Source organism: Zootoca vivipara, chromosome 7, assembly GCF_965207765.1.
Source record: "Zootoca vivipara chromosome 7, rZooViv2.hap1.1, whole genome shotgun sequence".
Taxonomy (NCBI): domain Eukaryota; kingdom Metazoa; phylum Chordata; class Lepidosauria; order Squamata; family Lacertidae; genus Zootoca; species Zootoca vivipara.
In genome coordinates, this window is record NC_142590.1 from 65,067,019 (window position 1) to 65,077,670 (window position 10,652).

General features: G+C 43.3%; 1 protein-coding gene across 1 annotated transcript; it reads left to right on the forward strand.

Moving 5' to 3' along the window:
- The first annotated feature begins 228 nt into the window (after positions 1-228).
- On the forward strand, positions 229-10,357 carry LOC118088270 (tubulin alpha-1C chain). Its single transcript, XM_035121676.3, has 5 exons — positions 229-302; positions 4,481-4,703; positions 5,949-6,097; positions 7,884-8,564; positions 9,938-10,357. The coding sequence occupies exons 1-5, from the start codon at positions 300-302 to the stop codon at positions 10,229-10,231; spliced, it is 1,350 nt and encodes a 449-aa protein (XP_034977567.1). The 5' UTR covers positions 229-299; the 3' UTR covers positions 10,232-10,357.
- Positions 10,358-10,652: the final 295 nt, after the last annotated feature.

A 10,652-nucleotide genomic window follows, 5' to 3' on the forward strand; every position in this document is an offset into this window, starting at 1 on the left:
CAGTTTTGCCTTGTTATGAATTACCCTATGGCTGTCCGCAAATGGGCAAATTCGTAACTGCTGCCCAATGGTGGCGGGCCGGGGGCGTCTCCCTTTTGCTCCCTATTCAGTGGGGCGCGGCAAGGAGACTCTGGCGCTGCCCAATCGGCTGCGAGGAGAGAAGCGCTCCTTCGGAGCCCCTTATATAAGGGATGCCCAGTCATCAGAGCAGCTGTTTTCGTGGTGCTGATCAGACCCGTAGCGCGTCTGCTGAAGCCAGAGCACCTACAACCTCACATATTTCGTAGCCTGTCGGAGACATGGTGAGGGTTGCTTGTTTTTTTTCTTCCCGCCGGGTTCCTGCCTCTCCCCCTCCGTGCCTCTTAATAAAGGCGCGTGTTATGTGATTCTTTGCCTTACGTAATGTCATGCCGTCGGGCTTTCCTTTCCGTTTTCTGTACCGCGCTAGCGACGTTGGGGCGAGTGGGTACGTCGAAGGGCTTCTCCGTGTCCTTCAGGGAGCTTCTTTCTGCTCTGCGGGAAAGAGGGTTGGGGAACATCTTGTAGATCGGTGTGTAATGCGCATTTGACAGAGCGGAAAGCCTTTGCTAAGACAACGATCCTATCCCCGCTTACACAGGAGTAAGCCATGTTTAATGCAACGGGACTTACTTCTGAGTAGACGTGGTGAGGACCGCAGCCTATGCTGTCTATAGAAACAGAGATGCAGGACTGTTCAGTGGGGGGGGGTCCCCGTCGATCTCGGAAGGCCCACAGGTTTCCCTAAGTGTGGCCTCCGTGAAGCTAGTAATGCAGGATCGGGCCCTTCTTCGTTTCCTGGTCCCCCGCCCGAGTCGCGCGTCCAGCTGGTGTAGGCTGAGTTGGGGGGGGGTGAGCTTCGGGTTTTTGCAAAAGGTCAGTGTCCAAAGTCCTCGCGTGGGAGACCAGCCAACAGCTGCTGCTGCACTTGGACTCTTTTCTCCGATTCAGTGTCTCGTTTTGCCTCAACCTCAAGTTGCCCCGCTTGTCCTTTCTGCCAGCTTCTCTTGAAACCTCCGTTGCTGAGATTCTCAGTCTTAATCGTCTCAGGGCCTAGACATGCATTTGGGGATATGCAAGAGATGCCTACACGCTCTCAAATCAAATCAAAGGACACAAAAAAAGGAAGCCGAGACTTAAAATGGCTTGGGCATGACTCATTTGTCTGGGAGACTTCGAGCTGACATCTCCGAGCCCCCTTCCTTTGTCTGGAATGGGAAGGAGGGGCAGCAGGGGCGAGGGTTTTTGATCCACCATCCTCTGTCCTGCTTGCCTCCGTTTTAAGCCCTTCAAGACTTAATTGGTTATTTTTGACCAGGTAGTGTTTTTTTGTGGGGGTTTTTAAAGAGTGCTGGAAGATTTCTTGGGTATCAAAACTAGTTTGATGCTGTGTTGGCCACTCACTGTACTCCCCTTTTTACAAGTTTATAAAGCAGCATTGCTGCAAAATGGTGGGAAGTTTTTAAAGAAGATGGCTGCCTCTCTCAGTCCTTCCCTTCCCTGGTATTTCAACATCCTGGGGTTTTAGGGTTGTTGTTTTTAAGTCTGTCTCTTTGATTTTTAGCCCAAAGTTCACATTGCTATTTTGTGTTATCCCTTAATGTGAATTGCTCCATCCTGTCAAACTGAGTGGGGTGTGTGTGTGTGTGTGTACAGTATACACGTACACACATGCACAAATACATACTTCATTCTTTCAAAATTGGCACCAGGCAGGCTTTCCTGTTACATTCCATCCTTCACTTTTGCTAGTGAGTTCTCAAAATACAACTTTGTGAACACATAGCAAAAAAAAAAACCAAAAGGCAAAAGAAACATTGCTGTAATGGTGATAGACACTAAATCTTGAAATGACTACAAAGACCTGAATTCTGTTTTAGAGGGCATTTCTTAATATCTGGCTAAAGTGCTGTACTCTGTCCAGCAAAATTATGGCCTTAGTTGAATTTTAGATTACAGATGTCTTGCATCAAGAATGACTTGCCAGCAATTCCAATTATGCCAGTTACTAAATGACTGCAAGAAGGGATGTGATTTTTTTCTCCCGCAGACACGAAATAGCAGGGAGCAGTGTAACAGGTAATATAAATTATTGATCATTCCTCATGATTCCTTAGGCAAAGGAAACTCTAATCAACAACTGAAGATATTATCTGCTGTCCTAATATTCTTGAGAGTTTATTCCATTATGAAGCCAGTAAGCCTCATACACAAGCACACACACTCAGGGTTGCAGTTTTGATATGATTCAACTCCCGTGTATGATATTTCGACTGAACTAATTTTTGCAGGTTTCTACTACAGCTACAGCCACTGCCAGCTAGGGTTTCCCTTACCTATTTCCCTTACTTTGATTATAGCATCTTTCTGTCTGTGCTTCATATTTTTTCATTCTGCCTTAGCCAAGATGTGCCTGCGTTCCATCAACAGTTGTCCCTGGCTTTGGGGGGGTGCAGTAAAAGACTTGGGGTTAAATCCTGACAATACTGCTGGATTGCCCAGTAAGCCACCACCACTCTCAATGGGTGTCCTCTGAAGTGCACTGCTTAAGAGATGAAAGGCAGATAGCAGAAACATGAATCAGCCATGAGGCTGTTTTCTCAGTGTGGGGAAGCCAAGGACTGGATGTTCCTGTTCTGTGCCTCCCAGCTTGCTGCAGAAATTGAGAATCCTAAGCAAATACTCAGCTTTAAAGATGGTGGGGGCATTAAACCTCATGTACTGTATCCTTGGCCATTTGTCCAGGAACCACTAATAAGGTGTCAGCAATGTGGAAAGTGGAGTGCCTGGCATGCTATGTATGGTCCATGGGGTCACGAAGAGTCGGACACAACTAAACGACTAAACAACACAATGTGGAAAGAAAGAGACCTTCTGAAAGGGGAGACAAGTTTTCGTGGGAAAAGAGCAGAATGAGATTTAAGGCGCTTACTAACATTAAAAATATATTATTAGCTGCTGCTTAAGCTACAACTGAAATACCGTTGTGAGCTGTATAATTTAGATCATTTTAGATCATTATCCTTCCGTGTTAGAAGAAAATTACCTAGTATGGATAATTGATGAGAGAAATATCTAAATGTAAGATATCTCAAAATAGGTCTTACAAGAGAGTATATCCTGAGCTTTGAGACACATGGGGGTAAAGTTAACAAATTAGGACAGCTAATTAAAAGTGCACTAATAGCTTGCTAATTGAGTTAGCTTCATCATTATTTCTAGATAAAGAATACTTTGGGGGCAAGCTTAACTTTTTTTGCATTAAAAATAAATAAACCAAGAAAAAGCAGCATCAGTCAACAAGTAATATGAGAGATTAATATTTAAATTACATTGGGGGGGGGAGGAACTTGAAAAAACAGTAACTGGAATGGGGAAAACCTTAACTAGGGTAGAGATTTAGGATTTGTGTTAGCCCAATTGATACATAATTTCTGTATGGTAACATATCACCATCTGGCTTGATGATTGCACCTGAACATCACAATCCAAACTGCTGACAACTTTCTTGGAAAAAGACAACTTTTTCTTTAAATGGACTAATCTGTGCTTTATTTGCCATGTTTGTATACTGTTCTTTAGTCAAGACTCCTTGGGTGACTCACAATAAAAAAAATATTAATGCTGTACACAGTACATTATAGGAATATATATGGAAATCTAATTACAAAGCTAAAGCTGCTTGGGTTTCTAATATTTTTCTCTTGATTGGTTCTAGAAAAGCAGAGCTTCCAGGGATTCTAGATGGTCAAGAACCTTTTCTACTTCCTTCTTGGGCAAGATTGGACTCATAGTAACTGGGAAATAATTTGATCAGTAGACAACCTATACCCTTTTAAAATGTGGCTCTTGGGGAGGGAGTGTTATTGGGTTTTTATTTTATATACATTGTGGTCTTTTCTGTGAACCATCCTGAGACCTCTGGGTATAGGGTGGTATATAAATTCAAAATTAATTAATTGTACAGAAATTAATGTAATAAACCATGAGGCTCATCTAGTCCAACCCCCTGCAATGTAGGAATCTTCTGCCCAACATGGGGCTTGAACCCACAACCCTGAGATTAAGAGTCTCATGATTTACCGACTGAGCTGTACAGCAGCTAGAGAGGTGGTTCTTGGCAAGCTGAGTTTTCAACCTAAATTAGATGGGTTTTTTTGTTTTCAGCTGAATAATTCATATACTGTATTGTATATGCAATCAATGGTGGGCCATCTGCTATCAGTACTATTTCAGTAGTGGCTAGGTTGGCAGCTATGGGACACAGAGACTATTGAATCCTCTCTCTTTTTTATCCCACAGGACATTAGTAACTGTAAATTGAATTGTGCTTGGCAGCTTCTCTTTAAGTGCATGTTCCCCTTTTCATGGGTTTGGTGGCAGTTTGCATTTCAGCTTCAGCAAAGAACAAAGGAGGAGGAAACTAGCATTAACCATTTCTGTCTGTCTCCCTTCCCCATAGCGTGAGTGCATCTCAATTCACGTTGGCCAAGCTGGTGTGCAAATCGGCAATGGATGCTGGGAACTTTACTGCTTGGAGCATGGGATCCAGCCTAATGGCACCATGCCAAGTGACAAAACAATTGGTGGTGGAGATGACTCATTCAACACCTTCTTCAGTGAAACTGGTGCAGGAAAACATGTCCCTCGTGCTGTGTTTGTGGATCTGGAGCCATCAGTGATAGGTAAAGTAAATACAGCCTGTGTGGTTGGAATGGATGTGAGATGGGATGTGGGACAGTTGTATAATAAAAAGTCTGGACCGTGAGGATTCAGTTTTTCCCTGCTGTATTTTAGATGCTATATAAACACATTGCATGACCTTAACTGTAGACATAGCCAGAGCAAGGCACAGTATTTCTAAATATGTGGTCAACGTATTTATCATTGTTTAAGTTTAGATACAGAAATCCTTGAGAAATTAGATAGTACTTTGCTGTGACTTGGATGGACATGTAGCCTGGGTTAAGATGTCACTTGTGGATATCTGTAATGCTTGGTATGTGAAATACTGGATTGCAGGAGTTTTGCCTAAGTTTTTAGAAGAAAGTGTTTACAGATGGTGGGACGGGATAAGTCTTGTGGCATCTTAAAAGGTGAAAGTTTATATCCAAGTAATCATTACTCAGAGTAGACTAGTTTACATTAATGGACTATTTCATGCCCATTTATTTCAGCGGGTCTACTCTGAGTGTAACTACAGTCACACCTCGGTTTAAGTATGCTTTGGTTTGAGTATTTTCAGTTTAAGTACTCTGTGGACCTGTCTGGAATGGATTAATCCACTTTCCATTACTTTCAATGGAAAAGTTCGCTTCAGGTTAAGTACGCCTCAGGTTAAGTACAGACTTCCGGAACCAATTGTGTACTTAAACCGAGGTACCACTGTAACTGGTAAAACACTTAACATATTTACTAGTCTTTAAGGTGTTTCAAGACTCTTTGTTGCACTCTGCTACAACAGACTAGCATGGCTAAATTGTAGCTGGAAAATAATTTTAACCCACATACTGGATACTGTTGCCAGCTGTTTATACTTCTATGTACAGTATATTGTTTAAAAATCCGTTGTTCTTGTACAGTGGAACCTCAGTTTACGAACACCTCGGTTTACAAATTTTCAGTTTATGGACGCCGCAGACCCATCTGGAACGGATTAATTCACTTTCCATTACTTTCAATGGGAAAGTTCGCTTCAGTTTATGAACAGACTTCTGGAACCAATTGTGTTCATAAACCAAGGTACCACTGTACTTTACTAACAAAACCTGTGCTAGGCAATTTCTAGCAGTGCCTATAAGCAGGAAAAAAAGTTCTCTTCAAGTTCTATAAACCTGAAAAACTACTTAGGGTGCTTCAAGCACAAACAAAATTGTAAATTTTATTTGTTTCATTTTTTATTGTACAATAACTTGTGGTTTTGTTTTCAGATGAAGTGCGGACTGGGACATATAAACAGCTCTTTCACCCTGAACAGCTGATTTCTGGCAAGGAAGATGCAGCTAATAATTATGCAAGAGGTCACTACACTGTAGGCAAAGAAATAATTGATCTCGTATTGGAGCGCGTCAGGAAACTGGTAAGTTCTGTTGCATTTGCACAGTCAAACTTGCATTGAAACATTTTGCCCTGTTTCAAAACTAATTCTGAATGTTCAGTGTTCATCTGTCAATCTGTGCCTGTAAAAATGTAAATATCCTCGAGCTCTTTTGTAAAGGTAAAGGTAAAGGGGCCCCTGACCATCAGGTCCAGTCGTGTCCGACTCTGGGGTTGCGGCGCTCATCTCGCTCTATAGGCCGAGGGAGCCGGCGTTTGTCCGCAGACAGCTTCCGGATCATGTGGCCAGCATGACAAAGCTGCTTCCGGCAAACCAGAGCAGCACACGGAAACGCCGTTTACCTTCCCGCCAAAGCGGTCCCTATTTATCTACTTGCACTTTGATGTGCTTTCGAACTGCTAGGTTGGCAGGAGCTGGGACCAAGCAGCGGGAGCTCACCCCGTTGCAGGGATTCGAACCGCCGACCTTCTGATCAGCAAGCCCTAGACTCTGTGGTTTAACCCACAGAGCCACCTGGGTCCCTAAAATGTAAATATCCTCGATAATGTAAAAATGTAAAAATGTAATGTAAGAAATGTAAAAAAGATAATGTAAGAATGTAAAAATGTAAATATCCTCGAGCTCTTTTGTAGCTCCATCTAAATTTATTTTGGGGGGGGGGTAATTTTGATGCTACTAGAACACAGACTGTTGCTTCATGTATTTTTTTACTCTGTTTAGAACCATGTGGCAGTCCTGAAGTGACAGGTTTGGTGTGGTTAAACCAGGGGTCAGCAGACCTTTTCAGTAGGGGGCCGGTCCACTGTCACTCAGACCTTGTGGGGGGCTGGACTATATGGGGGGGGAATGAAAAATTCCTATGCCCCACGAATAACAGAGATGCATTTTAAATAAAAGCACACATTCTACTCATGTAAAAACACCAGGCAGGCCCCACAAATAACCCAAAGATGCATTTTAAATAAAAGGACACAGTCTACTCATGTAAAAACATGCTGATTCCCAGACCATCCGCAGGCCGGATTTAGAAGGCGATTGGGCTGGATCTTGCCCCTGCGCCTTAGTCTGGCTACCCATGGGTTAAACTAATAAGACTTGAGCAAACATACCCTCTTCCTTCCCTAGCCACTGTACTACGTATTTGTCTAGGAGGTCCATGTAAGGCAACTAATGCAATGTTTTACATTGGTTTCTGCCATTTTTATGGATTTGGTCTCATCTCACATGGTTTTAGAATTGAGTCAAAGAGGAATGAGGCTATAGATAACTACAGTAAGAGAATTCTGGGGGCTATGGCTTTCTTACTCTCTAAAATATTTAGATTGCAATATTTGTTGGTCCTGGTATAGATTTTAGCTTTCTCAATTTTTATGTATAAAATAGTATTGGGTTAGAGAACTGAAGCGGGGTGGGGGGTTCAAAAAATTTGTAAGCTGTGATTGCCCAGAGAATGTAAGTTATTGGGTGACTGAAATACACTAAATAAATAAAACTACACATGGCCTGCTCAGTTGATGAACTTGCATTGCTTGTGACCTCCATGTAATAAGAAATATCTACCTCCATTTGGCAGATCTGTTTGGTTGGTGTGGGAACTGCTCACAGTTCCTGCTGAAGAGTTCTACATTTGGTCTCTGTTTTTTTCTTACAAATGCTTAGTGGTTGACTTGAACGATAAATGAACTTTTTGCTGCTGGGCAGAATACCACACAAGAAGGTAGAAAAGTGAATGGGCAAAACCCATTCTCAAGTGTTAGGATTGCTAGCCTGCTATAATGTCCTTTCTCCTCCCCTCCCCCCCCCCCAGGCTGACCAGTGTACTGGCTTGCAAGGATTCCTGATCTTCCACAGCTTTGGAGGTGGCACTGGGTCAGGATTCACTTCTCTGCTGATGGAACGCCTCTCAGTCGACTATGGGAAGAAATCAAAATTAGAATTTGCCATATACCCAGCTCCCCAAGTTTCAACTGCTGTTGTTGAGCCATATAACTCCATCCTTACAACCCACACCACCCTCGAACATTCTGACTGTGCCTTCATGGTTGATAATGAAGCAATCTACGACATTTGTCGTAGGAATCTGGACATCGAACGGCCTACCTACACTAACCTCAACCGCCTCATTGGTCAGATTGTTTCTTCAATCACCGCCTCTCTCAGATTTGATGGCGCCTTAAATGTGGATCTGACAGAGTTCCAGACAAACCTGGTGCCTTACCCCAGAATCCACTTCCCTCTGGTAACCTATTCCCCCATTATCTCAGCAGAGAAGGCCTACCATGAGCAGCTCTCTGTCTCTGAGATCACCAATGCCTGCTTTGAGCCATCCAACCAGATGGTGAAATGTGATCCCCGCCATGGCAAGTACATGGCTTGTTGTATGCTGTATCGTGGAGATGTTGTCCCCAAGGATGTCAATGTTGCCATTGCCGCTATCAAAACGAAGCGTTCCATTCAGTTTGTTGACTGGTGCCCTACTGGTTTTAAGGTAAGCGCTGCTGATTGCATTCAATTGGTCTGTTTCATGTCAAGATTTATAGGTGATTGAATAAGCACATCTCAAGTATATAATTTTACAAATGGTGTAGGCAGGCTTAATTCACTGTATTTCAGTCTTAAGGTGACCTAAAGCAGGCACCCCCAAGCTGCGGCCCTCCAGATGTTTTGGCCTACAACTCCCATGATCCCTAGCTAAGAGGACCCAGTGGTCAGGGATGATGGGAATTGTAGTTCAAAACATCTGGAGGGCCGAAGTTTGGGGATGCCTGCCCTAAAGGCATGCAGCCATCCCCTGAACTGGATCACCACCTTTGGTGGGAGGGCATCTACCATTTTCTGCTTTTGCAGAACCTACGTGAAGGAGGGTGGAAATACTCAGTCAATACCCAGCTTGCCATATATATGAACTAACTAAAGCTGATTCGAACGTTAACAATCAGGACTTTTCAATATAAAAAGGCCTTCTAATGTTAGTCATGGTAGATTAATGTACTGTTTTGTGGGGGTAGTTTAAAATGGGAGCACTAGCTCCTAACAGAATTATAAAATGATGTCGGCCTGTAGAGAAAAGAGAATTATGTCGATGACTAATGATGTTTCAGCTTCTAATGTAGGGGTGGGAAGCCTGCATCCCTCAGTCTAATGCCACATGAGAGAAGTGGGTGGGAAACAAAGGAAAGCTGAAATGGAAGGAGGTAGAAAATCTCTCTGTTCTGACTTCTGGCAAGAGCTCTTTGTCAATCCTTCCCACCGGGTGAGGAGAACAGGGTGCAAGAAAGAGTATGCAGCCTTTGGAAGAAGAGACACCCTCCCTTTGCTCTAATGCAGGCATCCCGAAACTGGGCCCTCCAGATGTTTTGGGACTACAATTCCCATCATCCCTGATTACTGGTCCTGTTATCTAGGGATGATGGGAGTTTTAGTCCCAAATCAGCTGGAGGGCCGAGTTTGGGGGTGCCTGCTCTAATGGGTATCTGAAAGTCCCATCCATGTGTCAGTTATAAGAGCTCCCCACTATGCTAGTTGTGAAGAATAGTAGCACAAAATATTGCACTTTTGCAAATGGGTAAAAGTTTGGCCCATAACACAAATACTATTTTGTGGGGAACGTATCTGGATACCCCTCAGGAAATTGATATAGCTAGACATCTCTTACATTTAAATCAATGTGGGAAAGGAGCCCAGATAAAAAGATTTTTAGAACAAATGTGAGGTTCTACACTTCCAGCCCCGGTGTTCTTAACACAAGGTGATCTTGAGCTTGCTGGCCTGTGTACAGAGGCAGCTCCTTTCTGACTTGCAAATGCACACAAATTAGATATTACTGTGATATAGGAAACTTTACATTGTCTGTATTTCTAGGTGGGTATTAATTACCAGCCTCCGACGGTTGTTCCTGGTGGCGACTTGGCCAAAGTCCAGCGTGCAGTCTGTATGCTCAGCAACACCACAGCCATTGCAGAGGCCTGGGCCCGCCTGGACCACAAATTCGACTTGATGTATGCCAAGCGTGCTTTTGTCCATTGGTATGTCGGAGAAGGAATGGAGGAAGGGGAGTTTTCGGAGGCCCGAGAAGATCTGGCTGCACTTGAGAAGGATTATGAAGAAGTGGGCACAGACTCCTTGGATGGTGATGATGAAGGCGAGGAGTATTAGACTTGCACGCATGTCTGTTACCATTTGCTACTTTGTAATAAAGTAAATGGGGAGCAAATCTCAAATGTAAACAGTACACCTGGCATTCCATGCCAGAGCGCTTGGAATAAACACTTTTATAACTGAGTATCTTGCCAGTTGATGATGATGCAAGCATTAAAGCATTCAGCTGGATGAAAACAAAAAAAACCACCTTGCTATTTACTAACATGGAGTACTTGTCTCATTGCTACATGCCCTAAACACTTGAAGCAGGCAGATTTTAGGGAGAGGAGATAGATCATTGGGAAGAAGTTGGGTTACATTGGTGGCTTAGCCACTAACAAGCTTCGGTGGTCAATTTGCTTGCTCCTGCACTAGCAAGTAGTTGTTAACAAACAAAAAGCCAAGCTGTTTTCCAACGTGTTTGAAAATGTTAATC

Excerpts from the sequence above, each read along its gene's own strand:
- LOC118088270 (XM_035121676.3), top strand. Across the intron at positions 4,704-5,948 it reads TCTGGAGCCATCAGTGATAG|ATGAAGTGCGGACTGGGACA; the intron begins GTAAAGTAAATA and ends TTTTGTTTTCAG. Across the intron at positions 8,565-9,937 it reads GGTGCCCTACTGGTTTTAAG|GTGGGTATTAATTACCAGCC; the intron begins GTAAGCGCTGCT and ends CTGTATTTCTAG.